General features: G+C 60.2%; 6 protein-coding genes across 6 annotated transcripts; 4 read left to right on the forward strand and 2 right to left on the reverse strand.

The window, feature by feature from the left end:
- Positions 1-415: 415 nt before the first annotated feature.
- HRG_01313 (PIF1-like helicase domain-containing protein) lies at positions 416-6,231 on the reverse strand (the record flags this gene model as incomplete). Its single annotated transcript, XM_044859784.1, has 13 exons — positions 416-729; positions 812-2,118; positions 2,201-2,644; positions 2,687-2,731; positions 2,813-3,344; positions 3,411-3,705; positions 3,758-3,919; positions 4,014-4,443; positions 4,520-5,139; positions 5,249-5,506; positions 5,553-5,658; positions 5,711-6,031; positions 6,146-6,231. 13 exons carry the CDS (start codon positions 6,229-6,231, stop codon positions 416-418), a joined length of 4,920 nt encoding a protein of 1,639 aa, XP_044726184.1.
- Positions 6,232-8,229: 1,998 nt separating this feature from the next.
- Positions 8,230-9,413, forward strand: HRG_01314 (uncharacterized protein; the record flags this gene model as incomplete). Its single annotated transcript, XM_044859785.1, has 3 exons — positions 8,230-8,699; positions 8,748-8,865; positions 8,907-9,413. 3 exons carry the CDS (start codon positions 8,230-8,232, stop codon positions 9,411-9,413), a joined length of 1,095 nt encoding a protein of 364 aa, XP_044726185.1.
- A 1,856-nt stretch (positions 9,414-11,269) lies between these two features.
- On the forward strand, positions 11,270-11,770 carry HRG_01315 (uncharacterized protein; the record flags this gene model as incomplete). Its single annotated transcript, XM_044859786.1, has 1 exon — positions 11,270-11,770. One exon carries the CDS (start codon positions 11,270-11,272, stop codon positions 11,768-11,770), a length of 501 nt encoding a protein of 166 aa, XP_044726186.1.
- Positions 11,771-12,087: 317 nt separating this feature from the next.
- On the forward strand, positions 12,088-12,728 carry HRG_01316 (uncharacterized protein; the record flags this gene model as incomplete). The annotated part of the gene is made up of 2 exons (XM_044859787.1): positions 12,088-12,368; positions 12,458-12,728. The coding sequence occupies 2 exons, from the start codon at positions 12,088-12,090 to the stop codon at positions 12,726-12,728; spliced, it is 552 nt and encodes a 183-aa protein (XP_044726187.1).
- Positions 12,729-12,917: 189 nt separating this feature from the next.
- On the forward strand, positions 12,918-15,989 carry HRG_01317 (transposase; the record flags this gene model as incomplete). The annotated part of the gene is made up of 11 exons (XM_044859788.1): positions 12,918-13,064; positions 13,185-13,257; positions 13,339-13,576; positions 13,737-13,831; positions 13,880-14,043; positions 14,096-14,464; positions 14,519-14,680; positions 14,837-14,855; positions 14,946-14,990; positions 15,054-15,206; positions 15,451-15,989. The coding sequence occupies 11 exons, from the start codon at positions 12,918-12,920 to the stop codon at positions 15,987-15,989; spliced, it is 2,004 nt and encodes a 667-aa protein (XP_044726188.1).
- Positions 15,990-19,802: 3,813 nt separating this feature from the next.
- HRG_01318 (PIF1-like helicase domain-containing protein) lies at positions 19,803-20,234 on the reverse strand (the record flags this gene model as incomplete). The annotated part of the gene is made up of 1 exon (XM_044859789.1): positions 19,803-20,234. The coding sequence occupies one exon, from the start codon at positions 20,232-20,234 to the stop codon at positions 19,803-19,805; it is 432 nt and encodes a 143-aa protein (XP_044726189.1).
- Positions 20,235-22,339: the final 2,105 nt, after the last annotated feature.

Raw genomic sequence — 22,339 nt, forward strand, 5'->3', positions numbered from 1 at the left:
CTTTCCGGTCGTAATCTTCGTTCCGAAAGGCTTATTGCGCAACCCGTGCGGGGTTGCCTTACCTGTTTTCCAAAAATTTCCAACCCACTTTCCGGCCCTCTGATTGGTCGGCGCTTTTTACCCCGTGTCCCTCATCTTCTCATTCGTCGCCGTTCTTACCTCTGATTCGTCGTAACTCGACCCCTCTTCCCGCTCTTTCTTCCTCTTTGCCCCTTTGAAGCCTCTTCCTGATTGGCCCCCTCTCTTGGCCATCTCTTGAAGACTCCTCTCATTGGTCTTCTTCGGGCCGGGCTGCCTCGGCCCTCCTCGCCCGCGTCCTCACCCGCGGAGTAGGCCGGCCGCCTCTCGCGTCGTCAGCCCGCTTAGCTCCTCCAGCCGTGCCTGCGCCGCTGTCATCTCCTTCGGCACCCGGTTCCTATGAAGTCCCGCTCCCGCACCTCCGACACGAGCGTGATGCCGTCGAGCGTCGGGCACCGCGAGCTGCACGTAGAGGCTGTACGGGTCGCACGGCGACGCCACCGCCCTGCCCTCGACCGTCGTCGTCCTCGCCCCGCAGCTCGAGCGCGACGCGCTCGATCGTCCCGCCCTGCACCTTGTAGTCGGTGCAGGCGAAGGCCGCCGCGCACGGCAGGCCCCGCCGGCTCACGTCGTTGCGCTGCCACGGCCGCTTCCGCTGCGCCGTGATCTTCACGCTGATGGGCGTCAGCAGGATCGTCCCGGCCGGCATCCCTACGAAGTGGAGGTCCCGGTCGTCTCCGACGCCAGCACGATGCCCGCCGGCGGCCCGAAGTGCAGCGTCAGCTCCGCCGACACCCGGTGGCCGGGAAGGCCCGGTCGGGGATCACGGCCACCGCCGTGTAGCCGGCCCCGTTCACCACCTTCAGCCCCTGGTGCGTGTTCTGGTTCACGACGACCGGCATGCCGGGCACGAAGACGAAGACGGCCGGCACCGGCGTCGCGCTGTCGTCGCCCTGGCCGAGCATCAGCACCGCCTCCTCCTCAGTCGGCTCGCCGTCCTTCCACTTGTGCTCGGAGAGGAAGACGCGCGCCGCCGTCCGCCGCAGCGCCCGGAACGCGAGCGCCGCCTCGAGGTTGAGGTTCCAGCGGTTGCGGTTGAGAGGCGTGACCACCGTCACGCCCGTCTCCCACGCGATCCGCCTGCCGGGCCGGTGGCACCTCGAGTTGAGCAGCTCGAGGTCCGACCGGTCCTGCTCGCCGCGGCGGATCCGCCCGAGCAGCCGCCGCAGCTCTGGGTCGCCGGCGGCCCGCATCTGCTCGTCGAGCATGACGACCGTTGTGAAGCGCCGCCACAGCGCGTGCGCCTCGTCGTGCTGCCGCCGCTGCTCGGCCGCGAACGCCCTGTCCTCGTCCCACGACACCGCCGCGCTCGGCAGCAGGATCGACCGCTCCTGCACCGGCCGGAACTGGTGGAAGTCGCCGCAGAGGATCACTACCGGGATCCCGCCGAAGTCTCGCGCCGACCCCCGCAGCCGGCGGAGCTGCTCGTTGGCCGCGTGCAGCGTCCGCGCCCCGAGCATGCTGACCTCGTCGATTACGAGTACCTCCTTCTCCCGCCAGTCCATGCGCGACCGGCCGTCGACGAAGCGCTCGCCCGCGCCCGGCAGCCGCACCCGTCCAGCTCCTTGTCGCCCCTCCCGCCTGGCCGACCGTGAGGCCGCAGGCCGAGTGGAGGTGATGCCGTTGATCCGCGCCGCAGCCGTGCCCGACGTCGCCGTCACGAGCATCCGGCTCGAGAGCTCCCTCCGGGCGAGCAGCTCGACGAGCGCCTCTATGACGCGCGACTTGCCGGTGCCGCCCTCGCCGCCGACGAATAGGCAGAGCTGGCCTTCTCCGTCGCCGCCTGCCTCGTTGGCCTGCCGGATCTGGTCGAGCTGCCGGCATACGATGAGGAGGGCAATTGACTGCTTCTCGTTCAGCGTCAGTTCCTTGGCCAGCTCCCGGCCGGCGGCGAGGAACGAGCTCGACGGGCCGAGCCGCACGCGCATCCCCGCCGCCGTGCCTACGTCTGGGTCGCCGTCGGCCGCCGTCACGTCCATGTCGTCCTCGCCGAACCCCCCCATGACCCCGCGGAGGGCCGCGCCGCGTCCGCCCCGACGCCTGCCGCCGCCCCGCCGCCTTGTGAGCCCTGGATGCCCTGTATGGCCCGCTCCGCTCCCGCGCGGCGCTCCTCTGCTGCGACTTAATAGCCCGCACCTCCTCCTGCCGCGGCAGCGCCGCCCCGAGCGCCGAGCCCGGTAGGTTGACTCGCCTCACGGGCCCATCCTCCGCTACCACCGTCGCCGCGAGCTCGGCGGCTGACTCGAGCCCGGGCTGCTGGAACCGGCAGAGCTGCTGCGTCATCCCTAGCAGCTCTGTCGACTGCGCCGTCACCTGCCCCGCGGCGGCTGCATTCCGGACCACGTCGATGAGCCGGGCCGTGTCGCCCGCCCCGCCGCCGCGGTACGCCCCCTCGCCGCCGCTCCCCGTGGCCCTACCTTCGTCTTCGGCCTGTGGCGCTGTCGACCTGTCTTCCTCGGCTGTCGCGGCCCACTGCTTGGCGTCGCGCTTCGCGTCCTCCGCTGACCGCCGGAGGAGCTGTACGTTGTCTACGAGCCGCGCGACCTCGGGAGAGCGACGATCGCGCCTGTGCCCAGATATCGTTGATGTCGCCGGCTCCTATGCTGACAAATGACTCCCATGGTATAAATAGGGCAGGTGCTGCACCGCCGCCCTGGGTGCCGTTAGCCGACCTAGCCTATATGTATCCTCAAGCTGCCTTTCCTATAGGCATTTCCTACCTTATAATACGTACCTTCGGTGGCATGACTCCTCGTCTTCCTTACTGAACTCCTTGCTTAGGTACCCGTCTAGCCGCACCGTCGCCGCCTTGCCCGGTCGCCTAAGCACCTGCACCCAGCCCTTCCCTGCCGCGCAGCCCTCTGCGAGGGGTATCTCGCCCCAGCCCGCCCTGCTGTCGGCGCTGCCGCCGGCCCGCCTCAGCCTTATAAGTGACGTATAGTCGTAGAGGCAAAGCCGTTGTAGGAGCTCCCCCCTGTGACGGTAGGCCTCGACGAGGGGAATTCTCGGCCCGGCCTCCTCCACGACGACCGTCTCGTCCGGCGCGTCGCCTGTCGCCTCCGCGCCGCTTGCCCGTTGGAGATGCCTCCACCGGCGGAAGACGGCCCAGTAGAGCTGGTTCGCATTGACGTACGCCCACGCCGAGCCGCTGCTGAACTCCGCCGGATACCCTAGGAGGTGGGCTATTACCTCAACCTGCGAGAGTGGCCGCTCTGTGAAGACCCGGTTCGCTACCTTGAGTAGGAACGTCCTCGTCTTATTCCTCCCTATAGTAGGCTCTGGCCCTATCGCTACCTCCTCGTTAGCCCTGGGCCCTCTCCTCTCGCTCTTGCCCTCGCTACTACTGCCGCTGTTCTCTTCTATTAGCTCCCCCTCTAGCGTCGGGAGGAACTCGGCCGCCGCGGCCACCCGCTTCCACGCCGGGTCCTCGACCTTGGTCGCGTAGTTGGTGATGTAGTAGATCAGGGCCATAGTCTTACGCTGCGTCGCGATGAACGAGATATCGTGGTTGTGCCGCAGCCCGACCGCCATCGCCCTGTTCCACCGGTTGACCATGTTATGCGTGCGCCGGACCTCGAGCACCCCGTCCGTCGTCAGCGCCGTCCTCTCCACCAGCCTCCACGGCGCCTTGAACCGGCAGAGGTTCCCCGCGCGCCCCGCCGCCGAGCGAGTACTTTACGCAGGTCGCGCTGTGCGTGTGGACCTGCGTCGCGCCCGCGCAGAAGTTGGCCTCCTCGTTGAAGGCGTCTGTGAAGCGCGCGACGTCGTCGAGCCGCGACGATATGTCCGCCGTCGCCGACCTCTCCGCCTGCACGGCGCAGTAGCCTTCTGCGTCTAGCTCCTGTGGCCCCGGGTTAGCCTAGAACCCTCTCCTCTGTCCGTACCGAGTGGCATATATCTGGAGGGCCTTCTCTAGAACCTTATCGCTGCCTTACCTCGGAGAAGACGCTGTCTACGTAGCGGACGATTCGCTCCCGGCACGCCGCCTGCTCCTCCGTGTCGGCGCCCGCGAGCGCCTCGCCGAGGCCCCTGTTGCCCCTTAGCCAGAGGAGCCCGTGGAGGTGGAGGGCACCTCGCTCGTTCGTCTCCACGGCCCCGTAGTAGGCCCCGACGTGCCCGAACACCGACTCCTCCCCGGTCCGGACGTAGTGCTCGAAGAAGAGCGTCATCTCCCGGTGGAAAAAGACGGCCGAGCTCATCGGGTCCGATATGGCGAGCCGCGTCCGCTTATACGCGTTCCCGAGGTCCCTTAGGAAGGCCTCGGCCGCGTCGGGGTCACGGGCGCGGTACGCCGCCAGCCGTAGCTTTACTAGGTTCGTGATGTCGTTCGGGTTCAGCGTGAACCAGATGACCGGCACCCCGTACCTAATAATAAGGGAGAGTATCTTCTTCCGCATGCCTAGGCGGCTCTCCCCTGGACATGGGCTGCCTGTGCCCGAACACCGAGAGGGACCGGAGGAGCTCCGTCACCCCGTCGTCGCTAGTCTTGCCCGTAGCCTCGAGCTCGACCTTCGCCGCCTCGAGTCTCTGCGTCGTTAACGACTTTAGCAGGCCCTCGACCCTTGCAAAGTTCTTCCTCGTCACGCCCAGCATACTAGCCTGGCGATTCCTGGACCGTACGCCCATGTTGAAGACGAGGAAGGCGAATATGGGGTGCGTCGCGAACCGCCCGCCGTGGCGCCGTAGTACGACGTCGGCCCAGGCTTGTAGGTTCATGTTCCGCGTCGACGTGAGGCCCTCGGCGACCCGCTCCGCCTCGCCGCCCCGCCGGCCGGCGGCCGCGGCCGCGCCCTCGCCCGCGGCGGCCTCGTCGGCGAGCCTCGGCCCGCCTAGCCCAAAGGGCAACAGGGTCGGGAAGGCCCTGGCGAAGAAGGACGCGTCTGCCGAGTCGGCAAATTCGTCTCCGCGCCGCACCTGTATGTAGGGCTCGCTGTCGCCGCCACGGCCGCTGCTCCTCGCCGCCCCTCCCGCCGCCCCTCCCGCCGCCATGTTGACCCATGTCCTCGGGCCTATGGTCCCGATAGCCTCGCGGGCGAAGCGGATCTTATCGGCGTCCGCCACCTCGCGCCCCGTCGGGGGAACATGCCGGACGACGTTACCTCGTTAATTATGTCCCCTCCTCTTCGGGCCTAGCGCCCTCTAGATCCTCGCCGTTACCCGCCCCTCGTACGTAGTCGGGCCGGCCCTCGGCGGGGTCCCGGCCCTGCCTTAGCATCGCAAGCACCTCCTCGATCTCGACGACGCCCTCGTCGTCCATGGCCCGCTCCGTCGGCGGCACCAGCTGCGCCGTCCGCGTCCTCTCGCGCGCCGACGGCTCGTTGTGCTCGAGCCGCTCCCACACCGCCGCCGGCACCCCGTGCGCCGGCTCCCCCCAGCTGTCCATCTCGGCCGTGTCGACCTCGACCTCGCTATAGTGCGGGTTATTCTCCTTAAGCCACGCCAACGCCCTTTCCACCGGCCGCCGCCGTACAGACAGCAGGCCGGACAAGTCCCGCGGCCCGGGCCTCGGCGCCCTGCCACGAGACGTGGATCTCGTCCATGACCCGGAGCAGCGGGTGCGGGAGCACCTGGTCGCGAGCCCTGGACGTCGTTTGGGAACACCGTGATGTGGCCCTTGACGTGCCTCGGGTACCTCACGCCCTGCCTCTGGCCGCCGGGGATGCTGTACTTCGTCACGAAGCCGTAGCATGAGTTGAGCGCGATCAGCTTCTCCTCGACCGGCGTCAGGCCCTTGAGCTCGTCCGGGTAGACGTGCTCGCAGCCGAGCCGCCGGTGGAGGTGCATCGCCGCCGATGCGCCGTCGCGCCCGACCCGCCGCGCGCACTCGGCGCACACCGGCACCGGCGCGCCCTCGGGGAAGCAGCTTCGGCACCCGAACGGCGACCGCCCGCCTCCCTGCGCCGCGCCGTGCCGCGACCAGCCCTCCCACGCCATCTCCTGAGCTCCACCTGGCCTGCTTCCGGTAGCATAGCGTGCACGTCGCGGTCGGTAGCGTGCCGGCGTCGTGGAACGCCCGGTAGAACCTCCGCACTGTCCTGACCTCCCTTCCCGCGGCACCGGCGCGCACCACGCCCGCTCGTCGGCCAGCCTCTCACCCGCCTCGAACTCCTCTTCGAGGCCCCGCAGCACGTCCGCCAGGTCCTCGGCCTGCATCTGCCTTGGCCTTGGCCGCCTCTGGTCGCCGCGACTCCGTTTTGCCTCGGTCTGTCCGCTGGCGGCGTTGCCCTTCCTCTTCTGTCTCTCTCGAGGTAGCGGGCCTCTCGTCATCCCATCTATATCCGATTAGACATCTATATATATATACCTTGGCACCGTTCATAGTCCTTACCTGCGCGTTGGCCTTCTATTGCCTCGCCAGGCCCTACAGCCTCAGCCGTGTCCCCTATAGCGCTCTCCATCGTGGCTACTGGCCGAGGCAGGATATCCCGAGGCGCCTGTTGACTTGCCGTGGGGCCTAGGGACGGCCCGGCCATGCTTGACGCGCGGCCGCCATGTCTTGCCTCGATTTCTTTGCCAACCGGGCTGCGCTTTCTCTTCTGTCTCTGTCCAGGGGGCGGCGGGCCCATCGTCGTCTCATCTACATCACGTTAACCACCTCTCTCCGTCGACCGACCCTGGGAGCCTGCTTGGGAACTATACCGGCGCGTTGGCTTTTCATTTCTGCACTGGGCTTTGCGCCCTCGGCCGCGTCCCCCGTGGCACCCTCTGGCCCGCTCCCCGGCCAGGGCTGTATCCTCTGAAGCTGTCTTTGCCGTGCCGCCGGACCTAGGGCCGGGCCTGCCGCGCTCCATGGCTGTGTCGCTAGAGCCTCCCCCGATGTCGGCCGCGGCTGGATATCCCGGAACAGCGGCTGCTGGCTTCTGTCGATCCGCTGCTGCCTTGGCCGCCCCGGCCTCCTTCCTGCCCGGGCGGCGCCTCGGCCGGAGCTTGGCGGCGTGAGGAGGAAGCCACCTCGCCTTCGCCGGCTTCTCTACGTTTCGCCTCCCGCCTCGTCTCCGGTGTCGACGGCGCCGTCTTCCTTCCATCGCCCCTGGTCGCTTGTGCCTGGGGCGTCCCCGCCGTGGCCCTAGTCGTGCCTGCCTCCCGCGCCGGTCCTCCTGGATTCCTCGCCGGCCGGCCGCCCCGTCGCCTTCGCTTCGGCAGCACCAGCCCTGACGCCCTCTCATGCGCCACCTGCCGACCCTCCGCGCCGGGCACCGGCGCCGCCGAGATCGGCCTGAACCTCATTGCTATATATGGGGCTCTGGGTGCCTCCCGTGCTCGGCCTGCGCTGCTCTCAGCCCCGTGCTGCGCTTCTGTACTGGCTGGCTTCATCGTGATGGATGCTGCTACCTCTACTGCGTACGCTCTCTTGGCCTTACCTACTTACTATGCCACCACCTCCTTCGGCAAACATTCTCCATATACGGGCCGCTGGCGTGTAGCCCCCTCTCTTCGCCATGCTCCCGCTCGGCCCATGCCTTCCACATAACACATGCTTCTTAATCACATATCTATATGCCCTCGGCCTCCCGACTTAGCATGTCCTTACATATGCTACTTACTTACTATTATGCCCGCGCTGTCTGCGGTCCGTACCGACTGACGCCTACTGCCCTACCCGCGGCCGATGCGGCCTCGGCTGTTCCCTAGACGTAGGTCCTACCAATGGCTTCTCGTCCTTGACGCTCTATGCGCCACGCTTTCCCTCTTCTCTCCTAGGACCCCATAGCCTACGTCTGGGTCCGTCCCTAGGCGCTTATGTGCCCGCCTTTAGTTCAATGTCTCGTACGCATCAGAGACAATGCTATACCTTTCCCTTCACGCTTAGCCCTGCCGTATGGCTTATATATTAAGACCCCTTAATCTCGTAGTAGACCGCCGATTATATCTTTCCTATCCTTTCCTATTGTTCTCGTTGCTTTCATCTATGTCTTCTCTATTACCTATATGGGACCCCTATATATATATGGCCTGCCCTGCTAACCCTTTATGCCTTCTTTTCTCTAGGACTTTAACCTATATCCGATCTTCTAATCTCCCTAACCCTACCGCGCTTCTTAATGCAGTATCGCGCTATATAGGCTTCTTTGCGATCTATATAGCTCTGTATGGCTTCCCCCCCTTGCCCTATTGCTTACTAGTTGACTTACTTCCTGCTAGAGGGCTATAATGTCCCCGACGCCGCCTACCACCGACTCTCCGCCGCACCTTCGCAGGCCTCTTACAGGCAATAAGGGCGCCGGCGGCGACATGACCATGATGTTCTTTGCCCAGCCCGACTGCCCCGTGAGGTTCGCCCACCAGGACGAGCACCGCGTGAGGGGCCTCAACGCCGAGGCCATTGCCCGCGTCCTCCTTCCCGCCCCCTCGTGGCTGCTGGCGCTCGAGTACGCTCCCCTCCGGGCAGCGGGGGATGATAACGATGTCTCCCCCCTCTTCTTTAGCTTGAATCTCTCAATCTACGGCCAGCCGGTCGTCGACTCGGATTGGTCTGAGCAGTGGTTCTTTATGTCCGGCCGCGTCCATCCGTACGCCCTCGCCTGGGAGGTCGAGCGCCGCGACGGTCTCGAGGCCGACGTCGGCGAGACTCTCCTCTATACGATGCCCGCCCTCGTCGTCCGCGACCAGGGCTACCAGCCGTGAGCCTCCCTCCGTCCTCTTTGCCGCCCCGCTGATCTCTTCCTAAGCGTCCTCCCGCGCTCCTTGGCACCCGACGGCCACTTCCCTCGACGCCTCCTGTTGTCTCCTTTCACGGCGTCGTCGCCGGCTCCGGACTTGACCTCCTGCAGGCCGATCTTCTTCCTGGTCTTGGGACCGACCAGCTCCGCTGCTGCGGCCTAATCCAGCTATCGACGTACATCGCCCCTGGCGTCCCGGACAAGGTTCCCTTCAAGGGCTACCACCCCTTTCAGGTCTTTGTCATCTTTCCCATCTATGCCAACCCTTGGCTCGTCCTGTGTAAGAAGCTGGCCGAGAGGTCCGCCTCTCCCTTTCTGCCTGGTATCCCGTTTACCTGCACTGGCAAGGTCGCCGGCCTTCTCGATCATGGCGTGATGTGTGTCCCGCCCGGCTCGGACCGCGATTACGTCTTCGTCGTCGTCCCGGATAGCTGGACTTTCCATGATAGGTCTTCCGCCGCTGCCGCCTCCGCTTCCCCGCTGGCCCAGCCCCTGAGGCGTCAACCCTCTTCCACCTCCTCTGCGTTTGACCTCGTCCGCGCCGCCTCCTACTCGCTTGCTACGCCGCCTTCGACCGCGCCGCACACGCCTTCCAAGGCTCCGGGCCCGCCTGCCGATGCGCCTGTGACGCCGCCGCCCGCGGGCCTGCTCGGCCGTGGCCGACTCCCCGATTAAGAGGTCGCGCACCTTGCACCAGCACCATTCGCTTCCTTCCTCCTCTTCGAGCACTGTTGGCTCCGCCGCCACTTCCTCCTCACCCCCGCAGTCCGCCTCGTCGTCAAGGCCGCCCGGGGACACGCCCGCTCATGCCCTGGCCGCCGCGCCCGGTTCCTTCTTGACTCTATCGTCGCTAGTACTAGCGACGCGCCCATCCGGCCCTCCGCCAACGCATGCAGAAATGAGCCTACTATCTGAATAACACTGAATCTATACTTGATATCTACTAAACTCTCCAAAAATAATATACCTCTACAACCTAGTTACTATATAAGCTAGGCCTATACTCTCGCTATACTATTAATATAAGAAAAGCTACCCCTACTTATTAGTCTATATCTCACGGTACTAAGGTACCTCTACACACCACGTGTCTATAGCCACATACATATATGCCCGGCCCTCGCATACTGTCCATAGCTCTGTATCCGACAACATCGTTCTTCCCTCGTTGCCTAGTCCGCCCCGTGATACTATAACTCCACTTCCCCCTCTTCCCTTCCCTCCCCTTCTTACCTTTACTATATATTACGAGCTAGGCCTAGACTAACTTTATGCAACTGGACCTACTTCTTGACGTAGGTATAACTCCTTTTCCTTCCTCCTCTTTACCCTCTATATTCTCGTCCTTATTAGCTTATTCGTTCTAACTAGGTAGCTAGTTAAGTTGAACTTGCTGAACTGTTACACCCCCCATTCCTTCTGCCTCTCTGCTGCTGTTTATTCCTTTCTCTTCCCCTCTGGTCGTAATCTTCGTTCCGAAAGGCTTATTGCGCAACCCGTGCGGGGTTGCCTTACCCGTTCTTAGGGTTCCTCCCCGGGGAGAAAAAAAATTCGCCATCGATTTCCCCCCCGCAAATGCCGCCCTCTGATTCGCTGGCGTTCTCGCTTTTGATTCGTCGGTTGTTCTTTTCTCGCTTTTCATTCGTCGATGTTCTCGCTTTTCATTCGTTAATAAATAAAAATAAATAATGTGTTGGAATACTAACCTGCTGAGTAACCCGTGCAATCGGGATACCATCACGGTTCATGCACGACTCCCACGTGACACCCTACCCCGCGATCAGGGCACGCAGCCCCGGCTGCATGCCCCCATTACCGGGTGCACATTCCGTTTCTTGTGAATAGCTTCCTCTTCCCTAGTTAGTTACAATTGAAGTCATCACCGGTTACCCTACCTGTCGTGACTGTGACTCAGCCTACAGCTTGTGCGCATGCGTATCTGTAGGCACATAGGTGCCACCATCACTGATCAGTGGTTCCAGGTCCCGAAGGAGCCACAGAGCAGCAAGGTAGATGAAGAGTCACCGATCTGATCCGCCTGCAATTCACCGTGCCGTTCGGAGAAAGTGATACTTTTCCTCTACGGGTAGAAGAGACAAACTCCGTGATTCGTTCCGCCGAGCAACTCACCGACCGTTCGAAGACGACAAGTTTGTGCTAAGAGCAGGAGACACTCCTTATTCCGATCCGCCTTCAACTCACTGTGCCGTTCGGAAGAAAGAAGCAGAACCTACGGCTAACCTATTGCTATTCCTAACTGCCGTTCCGCCGAGCAACTCACCGACCGTTCGAAGGAAAGGAAAAGACATAGCTTAGCTGCGTCAGCAACGCATCCCGACTCCCTCGCGATTGTGCTTTAATTAGTACAATTGATCACTACAATTCACCTCCGACACTATGTCTGCAGGACCTAGCAGCAGTGCCCCGGGAGGCAGTAGTAATACCCCGTCCCTACTATCTATATTGCTCGCGATCCCCAAGCCAGGAGAGTGCAAGGATGGCTGGGCAAATATACTGGCATACCGATCGACATGTCAGACATTGACCTATCCCTCTGGCATACCCCTGTGAACCCAGAGGAAGAGCCAACGCCACGCCACCTGATCACACAACTCGCCCGTGCGTGGACCGACTATGAGAGAGCCAATGTAGGAAGAATCGACACTCTTATTATGTTCCAAGAGCACTTCGAAGGATGGAATAGTGCACTCTTCGGAAGGATTGAGCCAACGATTCGAGCTGCATTCGTCAACTATCTTCGTACGAAGGAAGTGATCACTGGCCCCTTGAGAAGATGCCGACATGACTATCTTCTCGCTTCCCTCGTCACCGAAGAATATTGGGAAACCCAGGATACCCCGGTCACCTCCATCGACGAAGGAGCACAACCCGTGCCCGCAGCGATCCCTTTGCCCCTCTCACCACCTATTCAACCGCCTGTACAACCTGTCCAGCAGGCCACTCAATCCGTCACCCCAACCGCTTTTACAAACGCTCCGACGAGCTACACCTTCCTCACCGCACAAGGATAGCTCCCAGGTAACACCAGCTCCCCTATTACCTACCCCAATTCAGTGGCGATTCCCCAAGAGCCAAGTCAGATCCGCCACAATACACCCCATACCGCACATTGCCACCACGAGACGTGCCGAACACCCGACCAATGCCCAGACTCTCGCCCTCTTCGTCAAGATTTGGAATAAGGAAGATACCTACTCAGGTCAACCTTACGATCTCCTTGACGATAAGATCAGGAACTTCCTAACCACCTGCCGTTCGGTTGAAGTCCCCGAGAGTCAGCTACACGCCTTTCTCCCCCGCGCCCTTACAGGTCGAGCAAAGACCTACTATGACCTTTATCTTGACCCAGACCTCACGTTCGCCGCCGCTTACCGACAACTTGCAACATTTCGATACCAACGTGAATCTGGAGCATTACCATACGGACTGGTCAACTATCACCTTCAACAGTGTCCGTAGCAAGCACAGTGACAAGGACCTCCACGCTGTGCTTGATATAATGCTTGACAAGCTCCAATTGTGTCAACGAGCGATTGGGCCGGAAATAGCTGGCGAAAGCAACCTCCGCAACGCAGTCATCCGCGCTTGCCGTGGAACGCCTGAGCTCAAGCAAGCCTTGTACAAAGCCCCGCCCATTGCGAACAACTCTTTGCCGACCTCCGCGCCTCTATTGAACTTGCGATCACGGACAACGGTAGCACCCAATGGTATACCGACCGCAAGTATCAACAGAATAGACCCCCCTTCCGCAACAATAACAGCGCGAACCCCAAACGACAGCCGCAGAGAAAGAAGGTGTGCTTCATCTGCGGCAAAGCTGGCTGTTGGTCTACCAAGCATACCATAGAAGAACGGAAACAATCACGGATGTATTTCCTTAATGCCCACAATGCCTCCGACACGACCCCGGACTTCGCCATGTTCCTCGCCGAATTCGAAGGTCATGAACTTGACGAGACCCTGTCCTGACTATGATACTGCTGATGAAATTGACGATGAAGACCCAGCGATTGGCTCGCTGTTCTTCACGCAATCATTCCTCGCAGATTACGCTGTTCTACACCGTCTGACTAAGGAAGATGCCTATAGCGCTCCTCAAAGGCCCCGGCACAACAATTCCTTGTCGATGACCGTTACACAACGCGTTATCAGGGCATCATGCTCGACACAGGTGCTTCCGACGTGTCAACCGCTGGCCTAGACCAATTCCATGCCTGGCAGCGCGAAGACCACTGCGCTACCCTCGATACCACCCGCGCAGGCCAGACAGGCATCTCCTTTGGAGATGGACCCCGGATTGTGTCTGTCGGTGCGACCGCGATTCGCACGGCATTCGGGCCCGTTGATTTCCACGTTCTTCCCACTAAGACCCCGTTCCTCCTCTCCTAGCCGATATGGACCGGCTAGGCTTGTTTCAACAATCAGACCAACGAAGTCGTCCGCGATGACATTCGCGTTCCCGCAGTACGTAAATGGGGCCACGCATGGTTCCATCTAGGTAAAGAAGAGACTGCGAGAGTATTCCTGACCGAACGCGAATTGCGACGACTTCACCGACGATTCGGTCACCCGGCCACAGCTAGACTCCACCGACTGCTTAGGTGTGCCGGGCATGATGATATTGATGAGCAGTCAATCCGTGAGATCACGAGGATGTGCCACCACTGTCAAATCAACGGCACCTCCCCCCAACGCTTCAGGTTTACCCTTAGAGACGACCGCGAGTTCAATTTCGAGATAACCGCGGATGTAGTCCAAATAGGCGGAAAGCCTGTGCTACACGTGATCGACGAAGCCACAGCGTTCCAAGGCGCCAGGTTCCTCCCTCGATGACCGCCCGAGACACCTGGGAAACGCTACGGATGCTGTGGATAGACACCTACCAAGGCCCCCGGACTTTATGCGCCACGATGCCGGCACTAACTTTGCAGCAGAGGAGTTCCAAAAAGAGGCATCGCTGATGGGTATCACTTGCAGGCAGGTACCTATCGAAGCCCACAACTCGATTGGAAAGGTAGAAAAGGCACACGGCCCCCTCCGCCGCGCCTACGATATCCTCCAAGCAGAGTTGGGTGAGTCGAGAAGCCCAGATGCCCTCCTCCAAATGGCTGTAAAGGCAGTCAATGACACAGCCGGCCCGGATGGCCTTGTCCCTACCCTCCTCGTCTTCGGCGCATACCCACGAATCAACCACGATTCACCGCCCTCTCCCCCTATGATCAAGCGCGCAGAGGCTATTCGGAAAGCCATGGCAGCTCTGCACCGTGCTGCCGCTGCCCGTCAGGTTAGAGATGCCCTCAACACGAGGAATGGACCAAATGTAGAGCGCGCTGCAGAGCTTCCTGCAGAGCGAGGTCCTCGTGTGGAGAGAGGCTGACGGCTGGACCGGCCCGTGGATCGTTATCGGCAATAACGGCCACGAAATAACAATCAATCATGTCAATGGCCCCCGCAACTTCAGGATCACAGAGGTCAAGAAATACCACCGTGATCCTCAGGCCCTCATCACAACCCCACGACGACTCGCAGCCAAATCCCGACGAGTCGACCCCAATGCACCCCCTAACCCCGATCAAGATGATGCCCCTGCCCCTGTGCTCCTACCTGAACAACGCCGACGAGGACGCCCCAAAGGCTCCAAGAACAAGCCCAAGACCGGCGTAGCCAACCTGTCAAAGAAGGAAGTTAATCACTATGATCACGCTGTTCAATTGCGCCGCGAAGGCCACATCACCACACCAGGTGCCCCCTTTGAACAGTCCGATACCCAAGAGATTAACAACCTAATCGCACAGGGTGTGTTTGAGTTCATTCGTTTCGACCCCGTGGCCCACAAAGGCCAAAGACTCTTTAAAGCACGCATGGTCCGCGAAGTTAAAGGACTCGGACCAACCACAAGGCCCTACGAGAAATCCCGTCTCGTCATTCAAGGCTATAACGATCGTGATAAAGAGAATATCCTTACCCAGTCGCCGACCGTGCAACGGGCAGCACAGCGGCTACTCCTCTCAATTGCCCCCTCCCTCGCAGGTGAAGCCTCCGTCTTCCTGCGTGATATCACACAAGCATATATTCAGTCCAAAACCCCCCTGAATCGTACGATACTCGCACGCCTCCCAGCGGAATTAGTGCCCCGCTATCCCCCAGACACCATCATCCATGTCATCCTTCCCCTGTATGGCATAGCAGAGTCAGGTCTCCATTGGTTCGTGACATATTATAGGCATCATCGTGAGCGCCTCGGTATGACACATTCCACCTTTGACCCCTGCTTGTTGATCTCCAATGATCAAGCCGCCGGCTTCGGCATGGTCGCTATGCAGACGGATGACACCCTCCTCCTCGCCTCCCTGAGTTCGCGGCCGCAGAAGAAAGAGAGATCCAGAAGGCTAAGCTCCGCTCGAAACCAAGGAGCCAGCTATCGGCCGCGACTCCTCGAGTTTAATGGTTGCACACTTCTAGCCGAAAAGACGACCTTATCATCCAGCAGAAGGGCCAAGGCCAGAAGTTAGCCACCATCTTTCTCTCCTCCACGGATCGCGCGCAGCAATACGCCCAACAGCGCGCGCGCGGAGCATATATCGCATCAATCTGCCAGCCCGAGGCCACGTTCGACTACTCAGTCGCAGCACAAGTGCAGCAGCCGGAAGCCCCGGACTACAAGACCCTGAACAAGCGGATACAATGGCAGACCGACAACCTGCAACGAGGACTCCGCTATGTTCCTTGGCCTTTTCGACTGCGAAGCTAATGGTATTCACGGACGGTTCGTTCGCGAACAACAAAGACCTAAGCTCACAACTGGGCTTTGTTATTGTGCTCGCCAACGAGGAACAGAGCCCTGCTGATTTCACGATCAGAGGCAATGTCCTGCACTGGTCATCTACGAAGAGCAAGCGAGTGACCCGGAGCGTGCTAGCCTCGGAGATCTACGGCATGGTCCAAGGTTTCGATATGGCCATTGTCATCGCGACCACCCTGCAGGCTATTGTCAAGCAGCTGGACCTACCCCCGACTCCCCTCATTGTCTGCACCGACTCATACTCGCTATACGAATGCCTCGTAAAGCTCGGGACCACGAAAGAGAAGCGACTCATGATTGATATCATGGCGCTAAGGCAGTCCTACGAGCAGCGCGAGATGGCAGAGATCCGTTGGATCAATGGGGATGACAACCCGGCTGATGCGATGACCAGCAGCACCCAACCGTGCTTTGGAACGGTTGATTGAGACGAACAGGCTGACGATTCGAGTGGAAGGATATGTACAACGACCCGTGACCGCAGACACCACCTAACGACAAACGACTCCATGATGACGAGCCTCCCTTCATTGAGACCGGAATGAAGGGCAGGCACGGCAGCCTTCGGATTCCATCACGAAAAGAAAAGACTGCCTGTGTTGGAATACTACCCGTGCCACGCCCCACTTTATTTGGAATTCGCAAGCTCCCACCTCCTAAAGTTGGTGCTCACCACCAGTATCCCCACACCACCGGAATACCCAGAATTTCGACTCCCCGACCTAGAATCGCTTCAACCACCGCGTACCACGCTCAGAATCGCGTACTTCCACTCGTTCTAACCTTCCTGAACCCCTCCATTGGCGTGCCTTTTTTGCTGCTTCCTCAAACCATCGCTTGCGTGCGTTATGCGCCTTTTTCTCCGCGTCTTCTACTACCTTCCTTGCTTTAGCAATCTGATCATCTCCCCTTTGTTGCACCATTTCCCGTCCTTGGGCCACTGACAATACTCCTCCTGATTGTAACTGTATATTCTTCATAGCCTTACGTTGTTTTTGGATCCGCTCCGCCATTTTGGTTCGTCCCAAGTCCCTTTTAGTCTGCACGAGCTCAGTCGCCAGAGATAGCGATCCTCGAATAAATCGACTGAGATCGTGAGAAAAGTCGGGATCAGGCTTTTATCGTCTTCAAGGACGAGATCTAATTTGTCCGCTACCTTGTTTATTTGTCGTAGAGTCAATGGTGTCTCGAAAGGTGAGGAGTGTGGTCCTGAATTGGGAGGAGTGGGTGTCGTGGCTTGACGAGCTTCCAAACATTGAAGTACTACTTGTGGATTGAATGGGAAGATTCCTGTCTTGCGAAATGCGGAGCGTATAGTACTCTCCTTGAAAGCATGCAATCGTACTTGTTGAATGCAGGAGAGAAACTCAAGCTTGGTTATGTTGACGAGGCCATCTCGAACCATGACATCTAAAGCCTTGGCGTGATAGTGCTTTAGGGGCTGGAAAACGACAACGTCCAAAGGCTGAAGTGCATGCGTGAGATTAGGCGGCATGCCGAAGGGAATAATATTGTGGTTGTCGCAGTATTCAATGAACTGCCTGGTATGGTGAGAGCCATGACCATCAAGAATTAGAAGTCGCTTCGAGCTTCTTGAGCTTTTTTCCGAGTGCTTGTCAAAATGCTGGAGCCACTCCAGACTAATCACGTCGTTTGAGTAACCAGTAGGCGTGGGTCGAATAACTGTGTCAGGATCTAGCTCAGGTATTTGATACCATGAAGCCATGTGCATCTGGCCAGCGAGTATCAAAAAAGCCGGAACAACCTCCCCATTCGCCGAGATAGCTTCGATCGCAGTAGCGGATTCCCTATTCTCAGGAATGCCAAAATAATGAGCTCTCCTCCGTTTTGTCACAATCAGCTGGTCTTTTCCAACCCGATGCGAAAACCAGTCTCGTCCATATTCCAGATATCCTCAGGAGGTATACCATTGTCTTGGATAACCTGCCGAAGATGCTGGAAATACTGGTTAACTCGTGTAAGATTCTCGGAGACTTGGCGCTCTGCTTGAAGCCTTTTTTGGCGCTTTTTGAAGTAGCCGTGACGCTTTAAAGCGAGAAGTCCAGTTTGGCCCCACGGTAGGAGCGTCGCGCTGGCTAGACCGCTCGCGCAAGATACAGTTTGCCGCGTCAGTAACGAACTCGACGCGTACCGCAAGGTTTATATTATCCAAACGATCGATATAGCGACATAGGGCCTTCTCTTCTGGTTCGGAAAGCCTCGTATTTCTAGCTCGCTGGCCAGTTTTAGGAGGTCGGCCTTGAAGACGGTATCGCAATCGATCACGTGTTACACCGAATTCTCGCGCTACGGTTGCGACTTTAGCACCGGAAAATTTTCAATATATCGAAGAGCGTTTTGTACACGTGCTTCCATTTCGGCTATCGACGAGATCGTGAATTGGTTAAGATATAGGGATGCTGAAGTCGGGGAGTCGAAATTCTGGGTATTCCGGTGGTGTGGGGATACTGGTGGTGAGCACCAACTTTAGGAGGTGGGAGCTTGCGAATTCCAAATAAAGTGGGGCGTGGCACGGGTACCGGGTGCACATTCCGTTTCTTGTGAATAGCTTCCTCTTCCCTAGTTAGTTACAATTGAAGTCATCACCGGTTACCCTACCTGTCGTGACTGTGACTCAGCCTACAGCTTGTGCGCATGCGTATCTGTAGGCACATAGGTGCCTACCATCATAATGCCCTGCCCCCTTGCTGCCCCTTTTAGTTCCAGCTGCGCAGTTCGCTTCCAACGCCTCCGTAGACCATACGCCGCCGCAGACCACATAGAGGAAGGTGCCCAAGCCGGCCCGGCTTCTAACTCCGCCATAGACCACACGCCTCCACAGACCACCCCCTTCGCCCGTCCTCCTGGCCCTTAACCTACACTCCTTTTACGTCAGAAGTGTGGAAAATGCAGGGCGCCTGCGTTACCTGCGGAGCCAGTCGGCCGCCTCCTGTGTTGTCTGCCTGCTAAGCTCCTCTAGCCGGGCCTGCGCTGCCGTCATCTCCTCAGGCACCCGGTTCCCCACTAGGTCCCGCTCCCGCACCTCTGATACGAGCATGATGCCGTCGAGCGTCGGGCACCGCGACAGCTGCACGTATAGGCTATACGGGTCGCACGACGACGGCACCGCCCTCCCTCGACCGTCGTCATCCTCGCCCCCGCAGCTCCAGCGCCACGCGCTCTAGCGTCCCGCCCTGCACCTTATAGTCGGTGCAGGCGAAGGCCGCGGCGCACGGCAGGCCCCTCCGGCTGACGTCGTTGCGCTGCCATGGCCGCTTCCGCTGCGCTGTGATCTTGACGCTGATGGGCGTTAGCAGGATCGTCCCGGCAGGCATCCCGACGAAGTGGAAGTCCTTGGTCGTCTCCGAGGCCAGCACGATGCCCGCCGGCGGCCGAAGTGCATGATGAGCTCCGCCGAGACGCGGTGGCGGGGAAGGCGCGGTCGGGGATGACGTCCACCGCCGTGTACCCGGCCCCGTTCACAAGCTTCAGCCCCTGGTGCGTGTTCTGGTTCACGACGACCGGCATGCCTGGCACGAAGAGGAAGACGGCCGGCACCGGCGTCGCGCTGTCGTCGCCCTGGCCTAGCATTAGCACCGCCTCCTCTTCCGTCGGCACGCCGTCCCTCCACTTATGCTCGGAGAGGAAGACGCGCGCCGCCGTCCGCCGCCTCCCGGAACGCGAGCGCCGCCTCTAGGTTGAGGTTCCAGCGGTTCCGGTTGAGCGGCGTCACCACCGTCAGGCCCGTCTCCCACGGGATCCGCCTGCCCGGCCGGTAGCATCTCGAGTTGAGCAGCTCTAGGTCCGACCGGTCCTGCTCGCCCCGGCGGATCCGCCCGAGCAGCCGCCGCAGCTCCGGGTCGCCGGCGGCCCGCATCTGCTCGTCTAGCATGACGACCGTCGTGAAGCGCCGCCACAGCGCGTGCGCCTTGTCGTGCTGCCGCCGCTGCTCGGCCGCGAACGCCCCGTCCTCGTCCCACGCCACCGCCGCGCTCGGCAGCAGGATCGACCGTTCCTGCACCGGCCGGAACTGGTGGAAGTCGCCGCAGAGGATCACTACCGGGATGCCGCCGAAGTCCCGCGCCGACCCCCGCAGCCGGCAGAGCTGCTCGTTGGCGGCGTGCAGCGTCCGCGCCCCGAGCATGCTGACCTCGTCGATCACCAGCACCTCCTTCTCCTGCCAGTCCATCCGCGACCGGCCGTCGACGAAGCGCTCGCCCTGGCCCGCCAGCCGTACGCCGTCAATGTCCTCGTCGCCCTCCCGCCCGGCCGCCCTGGCCGACCGTAAGGCCGCAGGCCGAGTGCAGCGTGATGCCGTTGATCCGCGCTGCCGCCGTCCCCGACGTCGCCGTAACCAGTACCCGGCTCGATAGGTCCCTCCGGGCGAGCAGCTCCGCGAGCGCCTCGATGATGCGCGACTTGCCGGCACCGCCCTCGCCGCCGATGAACAGGCAGAGCTGGCCGCCGCCATCGCCGCCTGTGTCATCGCCACGCCGGATTCGGTCGAGCTGCCGGCACACGATTAGGAGGGCGATGGCCTGCTTCTCGTTGAGCGTTGGCTGCCCCGCCAGCTCCCCGGCGGCGCCAACGAACGAGCTCGACGGGCCGAGCCGCACGAGCATCCCCGCCGCCGTGCCTGTGTCTGCGTCGCCGTCGGCCGCCGTTACGTCCATGTCGTCCTCGCCGAAGCCGACGGCCAGCCCGGCTTCCCCTCTCGACTCTATCGTCGCGAGCAACCTCCGACCTTCCCTCCCTTTCCCTCCTCTCTCTTTGCCGGCTTGCCGCCGCACCTCTAGGCTGCGTTTAGCGGGGGACTATAGTTGCGCCTCGGCGAAAGGCGACTCCGCTTCTCGCCTATCAGTCATTACTCTATACGGAGGATACGGATTTCTACTATATAATCTTATACGCCGTTTCTTAGTTATATAAGCTATAAGGACGAGGCTCGCGGCGATGCTACTACTATCAGACTCTCTATTTAGGGCGGGTGGGTAGACGGTTCTGCATTTGGCTGACGTTCTGCTCTCTTAAGTCGGCGGTAGGTTCTACAAAGGCCGTTGCGGCGTGTGAGGCTGGCCGTAAGCCCGCCTCTACGGCTTGCTTCCTCTCACTAGCTCCCTAGCTTGCCTTTGGCTTGCATCCCTTCTTGTGCACCTTCCAGTCCTCCTTTTGGTCTTGCCTGCTGCAGTACGAGACCGCCAGGCATCGGCTGCACCTCCTCGCCCCCGCCATTCTCTCCGCAAACCCGGCAGACCTTCCCCTCTGTGCTCTGCCGATCCTGCCCTTGCATTTGCTTTGCGCTGCCCCGCCTCTGCCATTGTGTCCTGCATTTCCTGCCTCGCCCTAATTTCGCATCCTTCTTGTCCGCAGAACGACGACACGACCACGAGCACAAACGGTCTCTCTGCGTGTAGCCTGTAGGTACGATATCGGGCTTTGTAGAATGTCCTTTGCGACTCCGCCGCAGCTCTCGCAGCGTGCCCCTGCTGCCTTCCGACACGCTGCCTCGTGCTCCCGTAGGATCGGCCTTATCCACTGTAGGAACCGTGCGCTGGCTTCGTGGTTCGGCCTCGCCTGGCCTACCTGCGTCACAAGCATCTTCGGGATGCTATGCTTGTACTTGAGCTCCGTGGCCCCGAATTCGCACCAGAAGTCCACGGAAACGTTGCAAATGGCCATGCTGTAGTTGTTTTCCTAACTGCTCGATCGGTAGCTAGGGTAGACGCCTCTGCTCTTGTTCTCCTATTCGTGCCTTGGTGCCCCTCTTATACTCCCTTCCTCTCGCTTACACCGCAACCGTCGTCCGTCATCACCGCTTTACCTGCCTTCTTGCTTTTTCTGCCTCTTCCCCGCTGCGGGATAGTGTCAGAACCTTGATGAGGTTCTCGTCGGATAGGTCACGGACACAGCAAGAATGGTACGATCGGATGAAGTGAGGTATGATGTGTGTGTCTGTCTGTGTCCCCATTTGGGGTGCTCTGCCCAAGCCCTATATCAAAGGGCGATGGCCTCAATCCCTATGACATGCCATCACGTCATATCTCTGTAACTGTCTCATAGATGTCCTCGTGGCCTCATCGGCTGCGCTACCTGGTGCGCTATCGTCTGCGCTACCGTTGGCGCTGCCACTAGTAGCCTGACGCTATCGTAGCTGCATCTACCCGGATTCTACCGGATCTAACAGATAGTGCCCGAATGGCCGCTTTCTTTGCCTACCTTCTTGCATGCTTTAGTTCCTAGCGCTACCGCCTGCTTGCGTTTTTTTCTCTCGCCCTGTCTTTGTCTTGTCTTTGTCTTGATTGTCTCTCCAATCTTCAGTCTTCGTTCCTCAAGGCCCTTTGCGCAACCCGTGAGGGGTTGCCTTACCTGTATGGTTTATGGTGTGCCTTGAGGAACGAAAGGCCTCTTCTTATCGCGCGACCACCCAACCCAATTTTTTCCCCCCCAAACTCCCGTCCTCTGATTGGTCGGGTTCCTCCCTTTTGATTGGTCGGAAAGGAAATTATCATGGTTTGAAAGCTTCCCCGCAACCTCGACTGCTTACCGCTCCTTCCTCCGGCCTCCTTTTTTTCTGATGGAACGGCCCTGTTTCGTCCGCCCTCTCGGCCGCCTATCACTCCTAGCCGGGCCTTTGCCTTTCTTTTGGGGTGTCTTGGAAGAAGACGTATAGAACTTGCCCCGCCGAGGTTTTGTGAGAACGGTGGTTCTGCGGCTCGGGCCTAATGAGGAAATAGTTGGGCGTTCTATCTATTTATCCCCCAGTCTCGTCTTGTCCCTC

Source organism: Hirsutella rhossiliensis (assembly GCF_020360975.1).
Source record: "Hirsutella rhossiliensis strain HR02 chromosome Unknown scaffold00001, whole genome shotgun sequence".
Taxonomy (NCBI): Eukaryota; Fungi; Ascomycota; class Sordariomycetes; order Hypocreales; family Ophiocordycipitaceae; genus Hirsutella; species Hirsutella rhossiliensis.